A 24,640-nucleotide genomic window follows, 5' to 3' on the forward strand; every position below is an offset into this window, starting at 1 on the left:
GCTGCTGCTGTTTGACACTTTTTTTAAATATGAAATTTGGCAAACTGACTCCATTTTGCAACAAAATTGAATTCAGAAAAGGGTTTGGGGAAAGTTTAATTCTTCACACCCAACACAACATGAAAAGCAACATTCAGATTTAAATGAAATATTGAAAACATCTTCATACATTGACTAATATTTCCACTTTTGCCCTCGTAGACAAAAAGTACTCCAGCAGAATACACGCGTCCATCCTTAATTGAAAACCTCGGTGTTTATTTTTACACCGAGGTTCATTAAGTTTTCCATCACCTTCAACTTCTATTAAGGCTCCTGTGCTCATCTATTTGTTACACGCAGCCTCAGGGTGAGATGCTGAGGTATGATGACATGGTTCTTAGAGCAGTGGCTTTCTCACTGACTCCATTATTCATGGGAGACGAGCGCATCTCTCTCTCTCTCTCGCTCTCTCTCTCTGGAGTGGCAGACTGCACTGTGCTTCAGATTCCTGTAGGCGCCCTTCTCGCCATGCGCTCTCACCGGGTCGCAGCCTGACGCACTCGGGGAGGACGGTCCTCCGCTGTCACAGCACCGTGGGAGAGAGGGAGGGAGCGAGAGAGAGAGTAAACTTTGCATGATTGTGGCTGAGACGCTTTCTGTGCTCACCTTGACGATCGCGTGCCACGTTCTTTTTAATCCCCAAACATCTGCTTCTGACGGACAGAATCAGCCACAGCAGAGACAGGGGTTCCTTCCTCTCAAGCTTTTCATGACGAATAAAGTTTGTGAGCCGCGTGGCAGAGCAGAAAGGATAAAGACTCGGCTGCATACCTTGCGATAAACTTCCTGGGAAGTCGCTCATTGTCGCCGATTAAAATGGGCACCTTGCGCGACCTCCAGTACGCGCTCCAGGAGAAGATTGAGGAGCTGCGCCAAAGGGATGCCCTCATCGACGAGCTGGAGCTGGAGCTCGACCAGAAAGACGAGCTTATACAGAGACTACAGAACGAGCTGGACAAATACCGCTCGGTCATCAAACCGGCGACCCAGCAGGTCCACAAGCAGAACGACTTGCAAGAGCAGCAGCGAACGAAGAGGCAGGCAATTTCGGCCGAACCCACTGCCTTCGACATCCAGGATCTTAGCCATGTCACCCTACCGTTCTACCCCAAAAGCCAGCAGTAGGTGTTCAAATTCTACCCACAGTCTTTATATTTAATATGCTTGATATTTTTGCATTCACTGTTGTGCTTCCGTCTGAATTGATTCAGTCTTTGTTACCTTTCCGATTCTTGTGCGTAATGATGCGTGTGGCGCAGCAGGTACTTCACCTGTAGCGCACACTGGGATAATGAGGCAGTGCTCTCCACGTACTCATGCGCGCGCACCAAGAGGCCCCCCCCCCCCCACACACACACACAAACACAAACACACAGCGGATGTTCTTGCAATGTGACACGATATCTTCAACTATCAAAATGAGACAAATATTAAAACCTCAAGAATCCGTGAATCCATCAGAAGGATTATAAGCAGCATAACGATCAAAAGTTGACTGTATATAAACTTGATCATAGTCAAATATGAGGGAGAATTTGAATGCCATTCAGGTTTGGAGAACTGGTGGTGGGAGCTCTGTGTAATGTACCAGTGCCTGTTTTATACAAGCTGTGATCCTGTGACAGGCAGTCTTAACAGGCTCTCTGTGCATGTTTACCTTATGATTTCTGTCTTTCTCACTCCCTCTGTCTTTCCAAACTCTTACGCAAACACGGCTCTCCTGCTCGACTTGGTCTGAAACAGGAGGTCTGGATCTTAAACGTAGGCTGGCACTAAATTTGCCTTCTGTTGTGAAGTAATCCATCTCTCTGTTGGTTTAAAGGTTGAGCTATTATGAATCAACACTCCCCTGGTTGACAGGGAGAATATTTACCTAACATTTCTTTAAACATATTAAAAACTGCACATATTGAATTTAATGAAAAGAAAATATTGCTCTAAAATGCTTAGCGGGACACTCGAGTTCCCAAAAATAAATAAAAGTGATCATTCCTATGGAAGTGATTGGAATATCACGAGCCCTAGCGTTAAGTTATCTTTTTCTATTCTCATATTGATGTTTTAAGCCTAAGAGGAAAAAAGATTACAGCCTTCAGATTTTGTGGCGAGATCAGTCACATCAGATACGAATGTCATTATTCCACTGACACGCAAACAAACTCAACAACAAAGATTTCATCAAAGAAGATTCAAAAAATGAAGGGATTTATTTATCTGAGCATCAAAAAGCCATTAGTCTTTGTTATACCTGTCAGCTCCCTGGGTTTGTGAAAACACACAAAACGCTCTTTTCTTATGTGTGTTTTTTTGTTTGTCTGAGATCCTGAACACTGGTTTGGAAGGTTAGCTGAGGAAAACACCAGAGTGACCAAATCTTTTGATAACTGGCATCAGTCTGAGACTTTTAATACATATTTCTACTTTCATTAAGTGATTTTCTTGAGACTCTTGTCAAGACTTTTAGCACTTTACTTCAAGAAAGTGGTTGATTACCCCGTGATTTAAGAAAATATCAATTATGATGGGAAAAGACCATTTTAAGATTTCAAAAGAAAGAAAAGATGAGTGGCAGCGGTTTCTTAAATAATTTCTGATGATGATCCTCAAAGGAAAGCTAAAAATTAACTCATTACAATGAGGCTGTTTGAACTTCCATCAAGCCTCTCTCAGCGACAGCTTCAATTTTCCGTTAAGCGTCTGCCACACCTTTTCACACTCCTCATTTGTTAGAGAATGGCATTTTCTCTAATATTGCTCTTCTAATAAGCATAGAGATGAAAAAAAAATTAATTGAAAAACAGCCAGTGTTGAATGCAAATGACTGGAGTGTGTTTGTGCGCTTGTTCTCTTATTAGTTGAGCACTGTTCTAATCTTACTCAAGCAAAGATGTCCAAACTGGTTGCCTGAGTAATTTGGAGAAGTTTATATTTTTCTGTAGAAAAGCAGCTCATTTAGATTGAGTTTTTTGTTGTTGTTTTTTTGTGCATATTAATTTATACTGTGGGCTAAAACAAGTTCACTAACTCTTTATTTTCCTTTGTTACTGAAATTTACTGATAATACCTGTTAGATCTGGCTAAGTGTTTGTGTTTTTCTTTCATTCTCCCCTCTCTTTATCTTCTTTACAAGGCCCATAGAGCACTCTTTACTCGTATGCTATCCATTCTTTTCCCTCTTTCTGACTTTTATTTCTCCTGGCCTCTCCCACTTTTCTGTCATGCCTTTTCTTTTTTTCCTCCTTAAAGAGCATAGTTTCTCCTTTTAAGGAAGACTGAACTTGCTCAGTCTAAACTTCTGTAGTGGATGAAAGAAAGTATATCGCTCTCACAAAGGAGACGGAGGCAGATGTTTTCATAAGGGTTGGATTTGGAAGATGTTGCTCAAGGATGGCCACGATCATGTCTGCCCTAAATCTCCTGGGTGTAAATCTAACAGAAATAGGGTCAATGAGGCACATTTCCAGTGGGCTGGAGGTCAGCCTTGGAAAAAAAAAGATTTCCAGCTTGTTCCTGTTGAGCCTTTTTCACACATGTACTGCAGGCCTGGACTTTTGTAGATGGTAGATGTAATTGACATACACTACAAGTTAAAAGTTTGGATACACCTTCTCATATAATGGTTCTTTATTTTAATGACGATTTATGGTGTAGATTCTCACTGAAGGCATCAAAACTATGAACGAACACATATGCAATTATGTAGCAAACAAAAAAGTGTGAAATAACTCAAAACATGTTTTATATGTTAGGTTCTTCAAAATAGCCACCCTTTACTTTGATTACTACTTTGCACGTTCTTGGCATTCTCTCGATGAGCTTCATGAGGTAGTCACCTGAAATGGTTTTCCAACAGTCTTGAAGGAGTTCCTTGAGATGCTGAGAACTTGTTGGCCCTTTTGCCTTTACTCTGAGGTCCATCTCATCCTTAACCATCTCGATTGGGTTTAGGTCAGGTTACTGTGGAGGCCAGGTCATCTGGCGCAGCACTCCATCTCTTTCCTTCATCGTCAAATAGCCCTTACACAGCCTGGAGGTGTGTTTGGGGTCACTATCCTGTTGAAAAATAAATGATGGTCCAACTAAAAGCAAACCGAATGGGATGGAATCTCGCTGCAGGATGCTGTGGTAGCCATGCTGGTTCAGTGTGGACTCATCAAACCAAAGCTCAGATTTCCACTTGTCTAATGTCCATTCCTTGTGTTTCTTGGCCCAAACAAATCTCTTCTGCTGTTGCTTTTTCTTAGTCGTGGTTTCCTAGCAGCTATTTGACCATAAAGGCCTGATTCACGCAGTCTCCTCTGAACAGCTGATGTACAGATGTGTCTGCTACTGGAACTTTGTGTGACATTTATCTAGCCTCTCATCTGAGGTGCTGTTAACTTGGTATTTCTGAGGCTGTTGACTCGATGAATTTATCCTCAGCAGCAGAGGTGACTCTTGGGCTTCCTTTCCTGGGGCGGTCCTCGCATGAGTTTCAGCATGGTGCATGATGGTTCTTGCGACTTGGGGACACATTGAAAGTTTTCAGATTGACTGACCTCCAGTTCTTAAAGTAATGATGAACTGTCGTTTGTCTTTACTTAGCTGATTGGTTCTTGCCATAATATGAATTCTAACAGTTGTTAGCTGTGTACTAACCTGACTTCTGCACAACACAACTGATGGTCCCAACCCCATTAAGAAGGAAGGAAATTCCAATAATGAACCCTGACAAGGCTCACCTGCGAAGTGAAAACCATTTCAGATGACTGCACCATGAAGCTCATTGAGAGAAGGCCAAGGGTTTGCAGCGCTGTCAACAAAGCAAAGAGTGGCTATTTTGAGGAATTTAAAATATAAGACATATTTACAATTATTTATCATTTTTTGTATGCCACATAATTCCGTATACTGTATCTTGCCTCATATATTTATGTCTTCAGCATCGATCTACAATGTAGAAAGCAGTAAATGAGAAAGTGTGTCCAAACTTTTGACTGGTAAGTGCAGTTGCATGTGTGAGTGAAAATGTCAGATTTAGACCTTAAGTGGTCTCTACCAGCTCACAAAGGCCATGTAGCGTCTAATTGCTCCCAGGTGAGAATAGCTCAGGTCATAGTGAAACCACTGTCATTTGTCATGTGTCCTGCCACCTGCGCACCCTACTCATGCAGCATCCTCACCTAATACAAAGGAGTGCTGCCAGCTGTGAGAAGCAGATCATCTTCTGTTGCATGCTACACGTGAGCTGGACAATATCCTGGCTCGATTCTCCTAAAATTGTTTAAGTTAGTCTGTGAAAATGCCTCGAGTTAATTATGCGTAAAGTGTGCTGTCTTTTCATAAAATGAAATCTATTATGAAGTATCAGTCCAAAAAAAAAACTGCACTTCACACCATTACTATGCTTTATCCTTTCCAACTAATGAGATCTTCTCTTCCTGCAGACAACTCCCCCCCAAAAAATTACAACTGAAGGAGCAAGGAGTCAAATCTGAACATAGATTGTGGAGTGGGAATTAAAAATAAGTGCAACACCTCAATCCTCCCTGTTTAAAATTCCCACAGCAGCATGTTTAGACTCTCAAGGGCAGAAACAACTTCTGGATAATCCAGGTTGCTCAGTTAGAGCAGCTCCATTTACAATTCAGGTCTATTAAAAAATCCAGTGGATTTGGAAGCTTGTTAGCCCGAAGCCTCTCGCTTTGGTTGGTTGCTCTTGTTATTCTGTAAATGATCTAAAATTTGAGAAGAGATGACACGTATAGGGATCATGGAACATCTATAGGAATGCACATACATGATCTTTGTCTTTAAGATGATAGAAATCCAGAAGCCACATGTGAGAATTAAGGTTCTTTTGTGTGCTTTCAAAAAACCCCCAAAACGTTATTTGGGTTTTCCAGTGGAATACGACACGTAGCTAATGTTGTTCTTTGGTAATTTAATTTCTCACGTTTATATGCGAGTGTGAAAAGCATCGCTGGTCAGGATCCACAGGCTTCAGACCCTAATTTGGTATTCATGGCCATGAATGAAAAGCACAATTTATTAGAGGCCCGCTAATAATTCAGCTGGTGTAAAAACAGTGCAATAAAATGTGCAGATGTTGGTGAAAGCTCAAATGGTAGCTGCTTCTGAGAAGAGACTGGCATCGCTCTTTTAAGTGTTTTGGCATTTAAAAAAAGAAAAGAAATTTGAAACAGCACCACTGTCTCATCCCAGACTCAATAATGTGTTTGAGGATTTATTGAAGAAGCGTTTGAGTGACCTTAAAAGTTCAGCATAAAGAGAAGTAAAACACTCATTGTGCAGTGAAACATTGCTTCATATACACATGAATGTGCAGAGGAGCTTTGTAGAGTTTACTATTTGAAAATAACAGTCAGGTTGAAAAACATAAATCTGAAAGAAGTAAAAAAACCCAAAAAGGGCACTGTTGATGTTGTAATTTGAAGTTTTGTTTATGCACTTTTGTTCCTTGGCGAGGACTTTGCTGCAGGCTGGCAGTGGGGAAGAGAAGCCTGCGTGTTGTGGGAGCACTGCTTCATAAATGCCTTCTAGGTTATTTGCCCTTTTAGCAATGAGCTCTCCAGGTGATCAACAATGCACTAAGAAATCCGTTTCTGAAAAGGGCACTGAGCACAAAAAGGCAAGAGGCAGTTCCCCAGTGCCTTTGAATCCTACTTGCGGGGCATAGTGGGCTGCTTTTGGGGATTTTTTTTATGAATTAGGATCTTGGCCTCCATTCTCAGTGTGAGAGGTCTCTTTAATGGTTTAACCCTGGTACATAACCTCATTCATTTAGCTGCCACAGAAGCACATACACAGCGTGCAGCTGAGCAAATGGAACTGTGGCGATGCTTCGGTGAATGAGTGATCTTGACTCGTTGTTCGCGATCTGGCCCGCGTCAGACTTCTTTCAACACGTCTTCCTTTCTCAGACAGTCACACTGATGCTTGCTTTCAGGTTTCAGATTTGCTATCACCTGTTGAACAAATATCTCTACTCTCCTCTGGCGCTGCATCCACTGCATGCTGCTAGATTTAGAAGATAATTTATCAGGTCTCCTTTCATAATGTCGCCTGCCTCTCCGTTTGCCCTGTGTTTCCTTTCAGCCCACCCGACAAGCACTCTTGCACCTTGACAACCACGCGTTAGCTTTGCACTTTATTACATTTTCTCCCGACAGTTGCATAGTTAATGCAGAAACTATTTACCTGCGGAATGCCCTAATGACTCTGCAAACTGAAAGCCGAGTTGGCTTTCAGAAGTAAACCCCTGAATGGAAACAATCTGCATCCATTAGGCATTGATTTAGCTATTTATTGACTTTCCTCAGAATTTTGAGGGGAGGGAGGTGGGTGAGATGGTTTCACCTTGACATCTTTGAATTGAGGATATGTTTTTGAAAAGGCGCCGAGCCGTTAAAGCTAGAATGAAATAGCCTTGGAAATAAGAGACATGCTGAACAGTTTTTATTTGAGATGTGCGCCTGCAAAACCTCTTATTGTGTCTCATTTTGTCATTCTGCAATGAAGAATGCACAAGTCAGTGCTTGTACAGTGACTGTCTCACATTGCTTCGCTTTGCCTCCAGGTCCAAGGAATTGATAAAGGAGGCCATCTTGGACAATGACTTCATGAAGAACCTGGAGCTGTCGCAGATCCAAGAGATCGTGGACTGCATGTATCCTGTCGAGTACGGGAAGGACAGCTGCATCATTAAGGAGGGCGATGTAGGCTCGCTGGTGTACGTCATGGAAGGTAAACGCACACATGCACGCTGCGAAAATGGGTATTCTTAAAAGATGCAAATCGATCTGTGAAACCACAGGTACAATGATTCTAAAAAGACTGTTATTATAAAACTTTGCCTAATCTATGAAGAAGTGTACATCTTATAAACCTCATTATAGCATTCACAGAGGATAAATGAAAGGGACTTATGTTGCATGATTCACTCATGTCACATCGATGTCATTTTGTGTGCTCTGGTGTGCTTGCTGAGTCTGTTTAATTAGGTTCTTTTTAGTAGTACTGACCAGCATGTGGTTCTTTCTTTCTTTCTTTCTTTCTTTCATAAAACTAAGAGTGCGAAACCCGCGATGACAGCAACAGCAACACAGCGTCCACTGTGGCGCTGATGGGATTTGTGAAAGGGCAAGCGATTCAGCGGTGAAACGTTCAGGGAGCCATCATCCTTTACAATAGATTTGACCTCAGGGAAAACGGCCTCAGTTAGTGCCTGCCCAATCTAATTCATCCCAGTGCAGAGGTAAATCTGGACATTCAAATGCTGAACTATAGAATGAATATATTAGTATTTAACCGCTCGACTCCTTGTAACTTCACTTTAAAACTCGGCTGAGCAGTGAGAAGCGAAGCGGGGCAGTAACCAAGAGGCAGTGAGCTTGAGTCTTGTGGGCTTGTGCGGAGACTGTGGCATTTAAAGGATAATATTTAACTATGAAGAATGAATCTAGAAAATTGATTGTTTGCTCTATTGTGGGCCACCGACTTTTATAATTGTGTTGGAGAAACATTTCCCGGATCCCCATTCGGGCAAACATTGTTAAAAATAGATTTGTGGGAAAGGAGGACTAAAATAAGAAGGCGGTATTTCAAAGAAGGAATTATGGAAAAGAATTAAATTATGCCACAAATCTATAATTCTGCTCGTTTGTCTCAAAACTCAGGCAGGTGGGATTTGTCATATCAGGAAGAAATACCTCAGCTTTTACAGTGCTTTAACTTTCCTTCTGTTTCCCACAAATAAAACCCTACTTATTTCATTCAACCTAAACTAAACTAAACTAAACTGATTCTCTTTGTATATGATTCTGATAATAGCTGTGTACTGTGGGAAGTTTTATATGGTGACTTTAACATAAAATAGAGTATTTTTTCACTGACGCCGAGCTTACTCAAATGATCGGAGTACTTCCTCTATCCTAGTTCACACCCCCGTCATGAGAAAAAAAAACACTTGTTGCCCTTATCTGTATCTCTGATATGTAAAGAGTCATACAAATCATATGCAAAACCCAACAGTGGACTGTGCACTGGTAACCAGAGATAACAGTGGTGCTGGGAAAGGGCTGGGTTGCTGTAACAACATTAGGAATTGTATTTTTTCATCTCTCTTACCTTTAATAAAAGAAACTATATGTGTGATAAACCACCGTGGCCTTGCTGAACACAGGTCTACAAAAGTCTGCGGTCACAGTCAGTAGGTTTCACTCTGTCCCTGACGAATGCTGTGTGCCAAAGGTGTGAGGTCACAAATGAGCAAGTGCTACACTGACTTGATGAATAGGTTCCTCTCGAGCACAACTGAAAAAAAAAGAAAGATACAAATCTGTAAGGGGCTTTGTGGCTTCCTCTTTGACAGCGATAGAGGCAAAAGCTGCGATGTAATTGGTAGTAGGGCTTGAGTTCAGTGGTGGTCACACTAATATTACATATTATTTAATTAATTAATGAAATTATTTTGCATTTTTGAATCCTTAGGGTAGGCTCAAAATATTTATCTTTAGTGAACATTACTGCCTCTCTCTGGCTGCCACTGACTTCCGTTCTGCTCTATGATCTCCTTTCTGTTCCCCTCTCTCGTGTCCCAGCGAGTCCTTTGCCTGCAGCTTTCACCCCGACTGTCCCCGTCCTTGATCTATTTTGCATAAAAGCAAATGTTGAAACCAATAGCTCAAGGCGGACGACTTTGTACCAAGGTCTGTAGAAGCCCGTAACGGTTGGTGACATTTTAATCCACGCTGACGGGATGTCGGTGTCTTATGTCAAACACATAGCTGCATCCACTCAGCGCTGTACGTCATTTTCCTGGCAAATGAAGTGTTCGCCGCTCAGGCAGTTGTGTCATTTATTATTGAAAGTTGGCAGGGTAGTCGTTAATGTTTTGCCACGGGCCTGACATATCCATTATGCATCATATAGGGATATGAGGCACAAGTAAACAACTCTTACACCAATAATAACAATAATAACAGTGGTAATATGAATGATGCATTTAAATGTCACTCCTAGTTTATAGTTCCTTTAACTATGAGGGCGCATAACTTGTTTCCCTTCCTAGTTATAGATTGAAATTACAGACAGTTTCACAGCTTCCCAGTTGAAACAACAACAGGACAGTTATCTATTGTTGCAGATGCACCTGATAATTGGAGATGAGACGAAAATAATAAGAGCTGCAGACACAGAATGAATCCTGGCATTGGCTTGCTGCTATGATGAGTCTGCCTGCTTAGCAATGGCTGCCTTCATGAATGTTTGTTGCGCTCAGCTCACATCTACCGAGCTCTAATTGACATCAGTTCTCTTTTAAAAACAGTGATTGCAACAGAGACAAAAGCTCGTGTTTCCATGGAGATGGGATAGATTTTTGATTGGCTGTGTCACCCGCAAAGACCCACACAGGTGGATCGTAATGATAATAACTCGCACAATCACGCCCAATTACTATGAAGTATTTACTTGAGAGGGGGAAAAAAGCCATTTGAGTTCTTTCATAGATTTCATTCATCTTAATCTAATGACTATGTGTTTGCTGCAGTAGGAAGCAATGTTAAGTAGGTTCTTGCATTGCCGTTTTGTCTGTCTTTTTATTAGGTGGAACCTTTTAAACAGGTGCAGATCAAGGACTTCAAGTATCGCCTAATGCAAAATGTAACAGAGTCTAGTCTCTAGTTTCCAGAATAGAGATTGAATCATTAAAAGCATTTTATTCCCACATTATCAGATACTGTCAGATAGTGGGCGAGGTGACGGCCCTCTTTTAAGGGACTAAGAACACTGTTTCATAGTCTAACTTTGATTGAGACTGGGCACAAAAAAGTCTTGGGTTGTTTTTGCTTTGTTGTGTAATTTTTGGGGTTAAAATGTGGTTCTGGCATACTGACAAATGATGCTTTTGTGGGGCGTATCTAAATATAACTCCAATGGGTCCTTTACAAGGATTGCTAAAAGACAAGATGAAATCTACATCACCAAAAACTTTAAAAAGTGACATTTTGTACAATTTCGAGAATACAATTGTTAAATTAAACAGTTCAATAGTGGGCCACAGCAAAACTAAAGCAAAGACTATTAAGATCACATGACTGGCTTACAATGTGAATATTGATTACTTCAGCTGCCAGGTGAGGGATTCTTCAAAGTGACATAGTAAATGGTTTTGTATTGTTCACCAAAGGTCACACATGAATCACGAGAAGTCGCAAACCTGCCAAATCTGAAGGTTACCTGTGATTTCTAAGATTAAAGATATTTTCAGGGCTGCAAGTAATGATTTTTTTTTTTCATTTATTGACTAACCTGTCGGATCTGGTCTCAATCTGTCATTTGGGCCACAAAAGGTGACATAGAGTCCAATCTCATCACTGGTCCAAAAATCTGCAGACTTGCAAAGAATAGCTAAAACAAGATATTAAATAGCAAATTTGTTGCAGATCTCTGTTGAACAGGTGCGCTAGTTTAGATATAAGTCTTAACATGGTTACATTTAATGGTTTGGTGCTTAATGGAATGGTAAAGAATTGTGTTTTTTTTCTGTGATTGCACATAATTACTATGGGTGCAACAATACTCGTATGGATATTGAACCGTTCGATACAGTGCTTTCGGTTCGGTATGCATATGTATCGAACAATACAAAATTTTTAATTTATTTTATCAACTTTTCTTCTGACGATGCTGTCTGTGTTGAGAGCTCAGTGGATCTGCGTTCGACTTATCCGCCTAGGCTGCACTGTCGAGCGCAGATCCACTGAGCTCAGCGCAAGCTAGCAAGACAGAAGCTTAGCTCGTTGCAACATGGCAAATTGAACCTCCCCCACCCTAATTCAGATCTGGCGTTTGGAACTATTTTGGTCTTCATGTGAAGTATGACCCTGAAGATAAGCGCGTCATGGACAAAAGTAAAACAGTATGTCGGATGTGCCACGCAATGCTCAATTACATTGGTGGGAACTAGTGCGTTAGTGCAGTTAGCTTGTTAACGTGTTGACGCCGTCCAGCCCCACGCACGGGCGATCCGCGGTAGCTCGTTAACGGAGATTTGCCGTGTTGTGGCGTTAACGTCATTTCAACGAGATTAACGCTGACAGCACTAATGGGAACACAACGAATATGACTGCGCATTTACGCCGACATCATCCTAGTGCAAAGACAAGTGGAAGCAGACAAAAACAACAAGCACATGCTACAAACTTTACCCGAGTCATTTAGACAGCCGTTAGCACGTGATTCTCCTTATGGGGACCTGATATGTTTAATATGCTGCTGAGAATATACCCCAGAAGAAGCTATAGTATAGCTTTTATTTTGGAAAGAGCCATTTCTCTGTAATAAACTCTCTTTTTCCAAAGATGAGTGATTTCTCGATCAGATAGATTTATTACTTTGTCGTTTCAGCAACATTAAATTTAAAAACTGTACTTTTGAGTTAAAATATATATTTATAATTTTAATAAATGACAAATTAAAAAGGCATGAACATTTTTTTTGTATCGAAAAATTATCGAACCGTGACACCAAAGTATCGAACCGAACCGTGAATTTTGTGTATCGTTGCACCCCTAATAATTACTATTTGAATTGAATTCAATTACAAACCAGAACAAGTTTCCTCCACTTGGCAGCTTTTATTAAGATAACAAAATATATTCAACCTCTCCTTACTACGTTTCATCTTGCCAACTTTGCATTTATATTTGAATATTACTTAACATTCCTTCTTGGTCTTGCATCTTTCACCCTGTCTGAGAAACAAGCGCATCCAAGGAAAAAAAATGAAAAAAGAGAACGAAGAAACATTGAAACATACGTGGCAAAGAATCTGAATTATGTTTTTTTCCCTCTATCTGTCATCTTTTAGGTACAACTAGATGACTGCCCTTGCTGTATATTTTATTAGTTTTACTGAGTGTTCAGGGATCGCAGACAGAAAAGTGAGGAAAGTGAGGGGAGAGGTAACGTTACAGTAGACTCAGCTCCAAACCCGGAGTGCTCATGGTACGCTGACAGCTACTTTGACAAGCTAACATAGTCAAGGCAGCACTTGATGCACCGTGTGCCATTTTATTCAGGTGGATGTGTTCAGGGGATTTCACAGCACACCCAGGATTTGACATTTTCTCTACACAAATAGGTTAGGCTCCCAATTATTTTATTTGACCTGCTGTTAGGCGAGGCAAGTAGAATATCCTGACAGATCAAGAAAAAAGAATGTGTTTAAAGTTTAAGTGGCATACTTGAAAGCCTGAATAAGACAGAAATGAACAATGTGCTGTTTTGAAGCTTATACCGAACCACTTCTGACAGTCACTTCTTTTTCTTCTGCTTTTACTGAGCTACACCTCAGAATAACAATGAACAGAAATGTTTACTGCTATGGCGAGACACTAGTTTCTCTCTACAGTAGAAGCATCTGATGCTTTATCACTCCTTATGACGTGACACTGGAAATCGATCTGTTTGCATGTAGCGTTAATGAAACATTAGCAGCATAGAAAAATGAGAGGCACAGGTTTCTGTCTGCATTTTAATTTCATGGCATATTTTATCCTAGCTCACATGCTGTGTTTTTGAAACATGACGTGAAAACACATCACTCCAACATCTGTTTTATAACTCATAAAATCATAGCGTCACGTGCGCCTGTTAACCTAATAATCGTCTTTATTTAACTATTTAGCTGACTAATTAACCACAAGTCAAAACGATAATAACTGATCGAAGTGCTTTGGCAGGCCAGCAGAAGAAACAGCATGACCAAACTGAAGCAAAATTGGGCTAAAGGTAAGTTAAACTTAAACAAGAGTAATAATAATGAAAAAAGAAACAAGAAAAAAAGGACATCTGTTGTGAGAAGCAATGTAAGCAAGTCTCCTCAAGCAAGTCAAGCAAAAATGAATGGACCTAAGAAACAACCAGCGTACCAGCTAACCAAGTAACATACTGGCCAATTTCTGTAGGACTCTCAATTAATTATTATTGCTGTCTGAAAGTTAGACAGATGTTACGGTTTAGGTGACTTTATGTTGCGCGATAGCCAGCAGTCCTCAAAGAGATGCTCTCTGTTCTAACTGACCAATGAGGCAGAGTAAAGGGAGATGGACTCCTCTTTCATTTTGAGCAGGGCTTAGAGACGTAATCACCAGGGGCACCTGAGTGTGACTCAGTGTCACAGGTGTGAGAGTACACAAGATGTAGGGCAAATACTTGCAGTATTACCACTGCTTTCAGTGCTTTCCCTACAACTGCCAATACCTTCAGTAATGACTAAAGAGGCTACTTCTGGTCTTTTTAATTATTTGCATATTAATGACGTAATGTGAAAATACCAAATGCATTTGGTCACAGAAACACGAGTGCACAAAGCCATTGCACTGCATTGTTGCCTGGCAACTTAAATAATGCAGACTTCAAATTGTTGCCGCTGTTGCTGTCGGTGCATCTTGAGGGGGGACAGCTCAGCCAAGTAAAATGTGGAGGCGCACAAATTTTGGTTTGATTGCCCCCTGAGAATACAGCATGAAGCCAATATTTGATGCAACAACTGCTACACTGAAAAGCAGCCAGTAGTAGGTTAATAATCAAACATAACACACTGCTGAGGCTCGTGCACAGCCTGAAAAGGCATCTTTCAAAACTCAATATTCAACTATTTGTATGTGCACCCTCCTTTTGTTGCATGGCGTGCAATGCAATCACTGACAGGAGACTGAGTTGCGCATATGAGCTATCAGCTCTCATGATAACTTTAATGAGGCTCTCAGTGGAGGCTTAATAAGGCGTCATCTGGGGAAAAGGTTAGAGATTTGTACTTGCAATGATGTCCAAAAGAACTGTCAGTCCTGTAGCTTTGTACCTGCACATTTAAACCATCCCCCAAATCCCCCCCGCCTATCAATACAGGCATAGAAGTAAGTGTAGTCAAGTATGCTGCACGATATATGTGTAATAACAGTATTCTTTGCGACTGCTGTGTTATTATGTGCTGTGTTATTATGTATTATTCTGTTTCTTCACTTCACGGATGGCATTGCTGATGCAATAGCGAGGCATGAAAAATCAAGTCCTGTGAAAGAGCCTTCAGAAAAGTATTCCTCTTCCAAACATCATTTTATTCATAATTTAAAATCTGAGATTTTAATGGTGAATAAAGCAGATTCAAATCTTGCTATACAGCAGTGCAACACTGTAAATGAAAAGCAGTGAAAGGAGAGGGCAAAGAGGCACGAACGTGGGTTTAAAAAAACTGCACAAAATTCAGATGACTTGTTGATTTTTCAGGACGGTGTACAAACATCTATCTACTAACATACAATAGATTAATGATCTGAAATACATCTATCAAGAAGAGTATAACTCTGGCTAATGTGTAATTTATGTGCAAATAGTGCGAATGAGCGTGTTACAGACTAATAATCTCACCTACGCTGAGCTGAGCACCATCTGCCCTGAACACCAAATGAAAATACTCTTTCTCTGGCAAGTGTCTTTTCTCATTTGCCCTCCCTGCATCTAAGTGGTTCCCTTTGTCACTTTCTTTCATTCTCACGTGTTCTCACAGAGACACAGACACACTGCTACAAGTTATCTATTCAAAATGCTCCTACACGAGACCAGACACATGCGCGTTTCCCTCTATCACTCCTTCTCACATTTTACCAACTTTGACCCCAATCTGTCCACTTGTCACTAAGCCTCTCCACTTGTCCACAGCTTCTTTTTCCTGTACTGTTTTTTCTCCCTGCTACTCTTCACCCCTTCTGTCCATCTTACCTTATTTTCATTCAGCCATTCCCTCTATAGTCTCTGTGTTTTTTGTTATCTTTCCGATTAGTCTGTAAAAGCCTTTGATTTTTTCCCCCGACTTAGAATAGGAATTGATCCCCACTTTAACTCCGCTGAGGACCATGAATCCAGCTCAGAGAAAGAATTAGTGAGTAATTTGTGAATGATCTTTGAGCCTTTATCCCCTTTGTGGCCAATCCCGCTTCGAGTGTTCCTCATCTGGAAAGACGATGAAAGCAGAGTCTGTGTGTGACATAAGAGAAGCAGAGAAGGAACCAGGTGGTACTGACAGAGAGAGGGAGGAAAAAGGGCTTGAAAGCATCCGATGAGATGAATATTATGCAAGTGCTTGAAATTACATTCATGTTGGGAAAAGGAAGGCAGTGTACTGTAAACTTGTTGCTGTAAAAGGATGTCCATGTTTGAGAGTGCATGGGGAGGTGGTGGTCATCAATGATGGAAGAAGCATGTGGAGCTTTAAATAAAAGTGAGAGCAGAAGTACTGCGATTTAAGCAAAAGTATTACCATCAAGTACTTCAAGTAAGACTTTAATAGTTATTTAAACTTTATAAATGTTAATAACCATCTCAATAAAGTTTGAACGTTTGCCTGCATAATCATGGTTTTCTTATAATTTTACCATCTCAATCTAAAAGTTCCAAAACGTTGCAATAAAAAGCAAAAACCTTACTTTATTTAATAGCTGTGGCTCTCTTCCACATTGATAGGAGACATCTGACTAGGATGTTTCCTGGGTGCTTCCTAAATGAGGTCTTCAGGGCATGTTCTACAGTGGCAGACCAGGACATGCTGGAGAGATTTTATTTCAGGTGGCTTGGGAATGCCTCCCAAGGCATCTGAATTCCAGCCATTCAAATAGATAGATGGATGGATGGATGGATGATAGATTGATTGACGGATTGATGGATTGATTGAATAACTGCTACCCCCTTCAGGGCTGTGTCCCTGTGCACCTCTGGACTGCTTCTGGTGCTCCTATGTCTGGATTGTTTCCTGGAAGCTATTTTCTGACTTATTGCAGTAGTTGATTTGCCTTTTTACTACAGATATAAAAGAGCTAACAGAGAGAAATATTAACTTATGTGTCAAACTTTCCCAGACTTGATGTGGAGGGTTTATCACTGGTGATAAGATCCAGGTCTCCCACACAGCAAACAGTAGATCAAACAGCATTCTTCAATATGAAAGCCTGTTTCGTCCCAGCCTAAAGATAGTGCAACAGGAGTGAAATCTGAAGATTACTTGTAGTTGTTGTTGTTGGTTTTTTTTACTTTGGTATTGCACATTATGAATTTGTCTCCAGGGTAAGCTTGGTGAGCTGTCCAAGGTGTATATGACCCCTCACACTGCAAAAGCGGAGACATGCTCCAGTCTTGTTGCAGCCCTGGATAAAAGGTTAAGAAAATGGATTTATAGATTGACAGTGTACAATACTACTGTAATGTTCTTCGGCTTCTCAGAAAGAATATTTGCTGCAAACCTTACTTGTGGTGCAGATTCTTATTCCATTGCATGTGCTCACTCACAGTGAAGTTTTTTGGGCCGACAAAGCAATCATCGATTTCCACCCACTTATTCGAGTTGGCTCTCTCCGACTATCTTCACCAACACAGAATTCAGTTTGTAGGAGTTGCAAGTCCAGAGGTAAACCATAGAGAAAGCAATTCAGATCTAAAATTTACATTTTATGGATGAAATCAATCAACACACCTGTTTTGGATTAGTTCAGTGTTACTGATAGAGCTAATTTTAATTACTATATATACTTATGGGTAGCTTCAATAATAATATTGAGGATTTAGTAAGACGTTTTAGTAGAAGAACACATTGGCATAACGTGGAAAACTTTAAATATGAATACATCAGAGTTTTTATTTATGTACAGTACTCAAGTAAATGTATTTAGTTACATTTCACCGCTGGTGGTCTTGGAGTAATGCTGAGTGTGACAGGATAAGCTGTGTTTGTCGAGGTTCAGAATCAGGATACAAAATGGGGCACCAGTAATCTGCTCTGCTACAGTGACAGAGTAATCCTTCCTTCACCCCGAGACTAATGCATGCACACACATTGGTGTCTATGTGAGTACACACACATCCACACTGAAGCAGTATATAGAAAAAGCACTCACCGACTGTCAACCACATTGCCACCTGTGGATTGTATCACTCTCTAGTCTGTCATTGTTAACTCACCTACATGAAGAAGCCTGTGAGTTTAGGAAAGGCAGTTTCATCAGTCGGTATTGGTGGAGTCAAGGTTTAGAGGACTTAGAGTAAAGGGTTTATTAAAATTTTGGTTCACTGCAAACTTTTTTTTTTTAAATTGATTCCCCTGAGTTCAAATTTATCTCTTTGTTCTCCTTTTGATCTTTGATTGCTTTTGCCAATTACCCTCTGCCTCGACATGGGAATTCTCAGTGGTTTTCTGCAAGGTACAAAGCAGTGTTACAAACCAGCTTTGTGTGTATTCTGTTTGTTTGTGAGCTTTAATGTTGTACACGATAGAAGCAAATGGCAGTTTCTCAAAAAAAAAAAAAAGAGCCTAGTTTTAAACTTGAATACAAAGCAGTTTTGTAGATTATCTAAGAGATTTTTAAAGTATTTTTTGAGCCAAGGAGATTAGACAATTCACAGCTCAAATGCCATTTAATCTTTTAATAACCAGATAAAAATCTGTTCGTCCACCACTTTGGTCAAGAAAAATCTTAGTAAGTGCCACCCAACAGACAACAGGCACCGTCTAAAAATGTAAATACAAAAGAATCCAATGATTTGCAAACCAGCTTAAACCCCACAATCAACCGATTACATCAAATGCTGGCGAATATGTGGCTGTGATATCACTAATTTGTTTGAAGAAACTGGGACTGGGGTGCAAAAGGCTGTTAAAGTTATGTAATGAAAACATAGAATACAAAAAAAGCACTTTAATTCGTAACATGACTGGAGATTAAGAGTAAAAATAGTCTCGTGGAGAGGCTGAGTCTTTACTAGGGACAGAATATGGAGAAATCTCTGCACACAAGGTCCAAAGCTGAAATACAGCACTGAACAGCCATGACCTTCAGGCAGCACTGCAATAAAAACAGAAGTGATTTTGAAGTGAAAATTAATGCATGGGCTCTGGAACACTTCTGAAAACTATTGAACACAATCACTGAATCCACCTGATCAACATCCAGAATTCAAGCCACCTTCACTGGCCCTGACCTGCTTTGAGCTGTAGCAGTAATAAACTGGGCTTTGTTCTGCATATTTAAACTGTTTGACAAATCACAGAGAGCGCCTCCAACTTGGCTAACAAGAGGAGCACATGGGAACACAAGAATGAGTTATCCGCACATCTGCAAAGTCACCATTAATGCTGAACAATGGAGTCACATGTGCTCCTATCTAGAGGTCTCTAGATGGCATCTCCTGTTTGCACAAATTTTAACTGCATTTTTTACTGTAATAAAATACTCTCTGTAAACTGGCCACACAGCAGTCCAGACAGATAAAAGAGGTCTTCATCAGTCTATGCAAAACCAAGAAAGACTAGGTTTGCATAGACTGATAAAGACCAAGATTTGCATTCCCTACAGGTTCCAGGTCAGGCAAAAAAGAAGAAGAAGTGGATTTATTATTTAACCAGTCACAGTTTAAGAACCAGACATTTAGGTTGATTTCAGAAGTGTGCTGCCAGGCAGGAGAAAAAGAGGAAGACCCTAAAGACGATTCATGGATGTAGTGAAGAAGAACATGTGGAGGTTGGTGTGACAGAGGACAATGCTAAGGATAGGGTGAGATGGAGATGATCTGCTGTGGCAAACCCTAAAGGGAACAGCTAAAAGAAAAGGTGTGTATTACTTATGCAGTTTTTTAACAAAAGAGTTAAACAACAGAAGTAGGGGAAGCCTACGTCACAGCCAGGCAGAGTGGAGAAAACTACTTATGTTACACAGGCTGAGTTTTGATTCGACAACTTGTTAATTAACATTAAATTCTGAATAGCAGTGAGCCACGAAATTGATGCCGTTGAGTCAGTTATTTTCTTTCTCTCTCAGTAGTGGTGGTTTTTGGATTTGGACATAAATTTTACAACACATAAAGACCTCCATCTGTTATCCACTGAAAACCTTTGGTGCATCATGGCACCAGAAAAATAGGATCACATAAAGCAGCAATGAGACATTTCGCTTTCAAGGCTACACTGATTGGTCTCCTCAGATTCTAAATGCTGGCAAAAATTTGTTAAAGGAAGAGGTGAGCCCACGTTCCAAATTTTGTGAAACTTCAGGTGTATATTTTGCAAAACAGCAAAGTTTATGTCACGGCTGGAATGGCTGGTGTGTTTGAGGAGCGTGGACCCAAAAGCAGATACACGAGGACTAAAGTTTAGCAAAAAGCGAGCTGTTTATTTAGACTGATAACTAAAACCAAAAACAAAAGCACAGGCAAGCAAAGGTGAAAAACTAAACGATAACCTAAACTGGGAAAAACGCAGGACATGGAAAAACTCTGTTGATAAACCTAAACATGACCAGAACATGAGAAAACTGAGACTAGAATAACATGACATCCATAGAACATCAGGTAAACAGACGACCTGACACTGAACTGAGGGAGACAGAGGACTTAAATACACAGAACGGTAATGAGGGAAGTGGAAACACCTGGGGAAACACAGCTGATACAAATAAACCTTAACACCACAGGGGAAGTACAAGTAAACACACTGAACAAGGAACACAAGACTTTTCAAAATAAAACAGGAAACATAATGGAACGTAGACATGAGAACACAAGATTGACACAAGAGACAGAGAGAGGGAGGGAGAGAGGGAGAGGAACATAGAGGAGAGAGGGACACAAGGGGAACCTACAAAAACAAGGAGGCATAGAAGAAACATAAACCAGACTCAACGAACACAAACTAATAATAATACCAGAACTTAACATTATCACATAAGTAATACAAAATACAAAATAACTCAACTATGCCCTTACCTTAAGAATACCACATGAATTTAACATAATATTAACATGAGAAATCAACAATACAAAATAACACAAAATGCAGCCCCTGACAATTTATCTGTGGCAAAAGACATGGGGTCTTTGTAAAATAAAACATATTCATCTTTGTACCATCACCCATGTCAGATCTCAGGTTTTTTATGCACGTGCACATGTGGTGATGCAGTATGTGTAATTTGGTTAAGCATTTGTGTGTCTAACACCCAAATGAGACTTACAATGAATCCACATAAAATAGCTTGTGTCTCCTGTCTGGTGAAACGGCAAGCTACTGAAATGAGAGCATGCCGTGGAAATGAAAAGGGCCCATTATTGTAGCAGTTTGCATGCCATATTAATCTGTATTCCGCTGTCAGAGCTGTCTAATTAAGTCCAGTCTGCATAAAAGAAATGCTACAGTATATTCACACGGCAAGGATGCTAACTGCTAATTACAAGGCGGTGATTTGGTGTGTGAATATAGAATGATCATTTTCACTAACCCCTGCTTTCAATCAGCTTGTCAACATAGTTGCAATAATCTCAGTTTGATGAGTAGAAGTAGTAGCAGGGATGGAACCAGGGCTATTATGTTTTAATGAAAACACAGAAGGGGGGCTCCAGACAAGTGGATTTAACTGTCATATCTGAGCTCACATTTCCTATTATTGCCGCTGAATAAAAGTAACTTTCAGTGTGAGACTGCAAGATTAAGAAAGTAGACATGTGGTATTACAGTATGTTCTTGCAGAATCTCCGTCTCCAAGGTAAAATGATGTAAAAAGGGTGAAACCAACTGTCCTTCGTGTCCTGCTGGCAACACACTTTTTAGTGGCTTTAGGCCTCTCAGTCTAATATAAAATTGCAGCGTAATTTTCAGCAAAAAATACTAAATGCACTCCAAATTATATTGTAATGTCCTGACATCTACAATGTAATTCCTCTGAATGCTTAAAAGCATCCAACTGGTCCTTAAATGTAGGTAACACGGAACAAGCAGGATCCTACAGGATTCAGCACTGGTGCACAGGGGATCTTCCACTTAGGGTAGAAGGTCTGAAATGTTTTAAAAACTTTTAGGTTCCTGCTCATGTTCAAAGATTTCTGTATGTTCAAAAACATACCTTATGTTTTCATATTTTTAGAGAAAAAACCCCCATCTAGTGCCAGTCTTTCTCCCCTGCTGTGTCTCTGTTTTCTCCTGCTTTCTTTGTGTTTGCCTTCTTACATTCTCAACCAACTCTCTCTGCTCCCCCCTCTCCATTTGTTGTTTCCTTTTGTTCTTCTTGTTGCAAAAATCGTGTAGGTTGTACCCAAATACGATCCAAATAGCAGTGCAAAACTGTTAACTAATGCAGCATGAAGGTGATGAATAAAAATGAAGGTGAACTGAGTGTACTTCAGCCTCAACAGCTGTGAGTTAGTCAGCAGAGCTTTGATTTAACTTTACTTGGAAAATCTTACCTATTTAGCTTATTTCAAGAGAACGGAGAACAAGGAAGTCTTGAAGTAAAACACCTTATGCAACTAGATTTGTGATTTTCAAAGCGTCTCGAATCAGGGCTGATTTTGGCACCTACAACAACAGCATTAGTGGATTGCTATCTGCAATCTCCACCCTCCGCTTCCAAAGCTAAGGCTTCCAAAGCTGCAGAAGGAAACCGCAGCACGAGTTTGCTGAGAGAAGGCTGATAATAATCAACACGCGTCGTTTGTGTCGATGATGTAGTTTCCAAAGAAGGCTGTAGGATTCAGGGCAAGCTTTTTAGACGTGACAGCTGGAGGCAACGACAGAGAGAGGGCAGTTGACAGGCTGTTTAAAGGTGTTGTCAGAGTTGAACTGTATTAAAGATTTACTGGACATTTCTAGCTTACAGCATGGTAGAAAGGAATTCTAGCAATATTTAATAAGCTGTATTCTTCATGTAAGGCGTCATGCTTGACTTTAATATTGCTTTTTGAAATCTGTAGAATAAAATTGGAGAAAAATATACGTCCAAGAGTCAAAATGTTTGAAATGGTGGCACAGTGGTGTGGTGTGATGGCACGTTGGTTCTCATGTGTGGGTTCCCCGCAGATACTCAGAGTTTCTTTCACAGTTCAAACACATGGATTTTAGATTCTTGGTGATTCTAAATTTGTCGCCAGTGTGACCGCCTCTCTATGTTAGCTCTGTGAAATACTGTTGACCTCTTCAGGGTATACCCCACCTCTCGCACTATGACAGCTGGGATAGGTTCGATCCCCACCTTGACCCTGAACAACTATCTTATATAATGCCTCTCTGACCAGCATGAGGAATGAAAGTAGACAAGTGAGCAAGCAAGAAAAAGAAAGGGAAAACCTGATCTCTAAATTGCCCGCAGTTTGTGGTTAAGAAAAAAAAAAAACCCTTTGCCAACATACAACCAAAAGCTGATGGTGTAGCAGGTTTGAAATACTTCCAAAGTGCTGAACATTTCTTCAGCTTATAAGATATATTAGCTGTCCTGATAGCCTTATACTGCCAGCCATTCACAGTTTCTTCAGCTACAACCTCTTTTATTTAGCTTCAGGATGCGATTGGAGTGGATCCCAGCAGCAGCCTGCTCCTCAGGCCACATGTTGGTAAGATCAGGCATAAAGCTTCAGCCAAGCTGCAAAAAACAAGTCATAGAGTCTGGGCCACTGACGTACTATTTATAAATACCACTGAGGATCGCTAAGTGCTTTTCTTCTTCTTTTCTCATTACATACTTATTTTAATATGTTTCCACAGGTGATTGTGATATCATTAGATAAATCCACTCCCTGTCTATGCGATGGCAGTAATATTGAGTACATTTTCATAATTAGGTAAATATTAGGCCCTAAAGAGGGGCATATGTGGGGATGGGACTGGTCTGATTGACATGCCTTTTTTAGAATGATTGGCATGCTTTCATTAGATCAGTTGTGATATAATGACAGTTGTTATCTTTTGTGAGTGGAATAGGCTGGAGCTTTTCCACAGAGAATTTTGATGCTTGTTAGCATGTTTAATGAATTCTCTGTTTACCAAAATTATGTGTTGTACTTTTTAAAGCTGAACTATCAGCTCTTCAGACCATTCTAACATTCCTTTTTTTTTTTTTTTAGTAAATAAATGTTTGTTTATTCTCATACTGGATTCAAACCGATTTCAGTTGAGTTATTTTCCCAATTTAGATTTATTTATGTAGCACCAGATCTCAACAACAAGAAGAGAAACCATACAGTTTGACATTGTTAGCTATTTCCGAGTCCAAAACTCCTATCACTTTTCAAAATCAAACAAACTCTGTGGCACTACTGAGAAATTGTTTCACCTCCAGTACAATGACCAGTGTGGTTGTTATCTCAGGTGTTACAATAAAGTTTAATGTCCAGGCATGCGTGAAAAAAATGATTTACAACATTTAGCAAAGTTACAAATCAGCAGGAAATTAGCTAGTTTAGCTTATTTAGCTAAGATAGTTTTGACTTAAGAATGATAAACCATGTTCTGACTGAAGAATTTGTAAAAAAAACAAAAGCAAAACTAAAATGTACAGCTCTACTACGACTGACATAAACAAAGATAAAAGGCTAATAAACAGCAATGTTTGGAGGGCTGTTGTAGTGAGTAAACTCCTTTCCTGTGGTTAGACTAATATAAATACATTAGCATGTAGGTTTTGATCACAAGCTTAATGTTGAAGTGAAATGTTCTTTTCTGAAGACATCAAATAAATATTCAGTATCCAGGACACTGTGAGTACATGGGCTATAGTCAACGACA

At 40.2% G+C, this 24,640-nt stretch overlaps 1 protein-coding gene across 2 annotated transcripts in view; it reads left to right on the top strand.

The window, feature by feature from the left end:
• LOC134640112 (cGMP-dependent protein kinase 1) overlaps nucleotides 1–24,640 on the top strand; it is a 97,762-nt gene that overhangs the window by 3,243 nt on the left and 69,879 nt on the right. Inside the window, exons 1-2 of one of the 2 annotated variants that reach the window (XM_063491718.1) lie at nucleotides 600–1,163; nucleotides 7,622–7,788. In XM_063491718.1, the coding sequence (XP_063347788.1) occupies nucleotides 859–1,163; nucleotides 7,622–7,788 (472 nt within the window). In that variant the 5' untranslated portion in view covers nucleotides 600–858. Of the gene's footprint in view, nucleotides 1–599; nucleotides 1,164–7,621; nucleotides 7,789–24,640 lie in introns of those variants that run through there. The other variant, XM_063491719.1, reaches the window with a different exon arrangement.

Source organism: Pelmatolapia mariae, linkage group LG13 (assembly GCF_036321145.2).
Source record: "Pelmatolapia mariae isolate MD_Pm_ZW linkage group LG13, Pm_UMD_F_2, whole genome shotgun sequence".
NCBI classification, from domain to species: domain Eukaryota; kingdom Metazoa; phylum Chordata; class Actinopteri; order Cichliformes; family Cichlidae; genus Pelmatolapia; species Pelmatolapia mariae.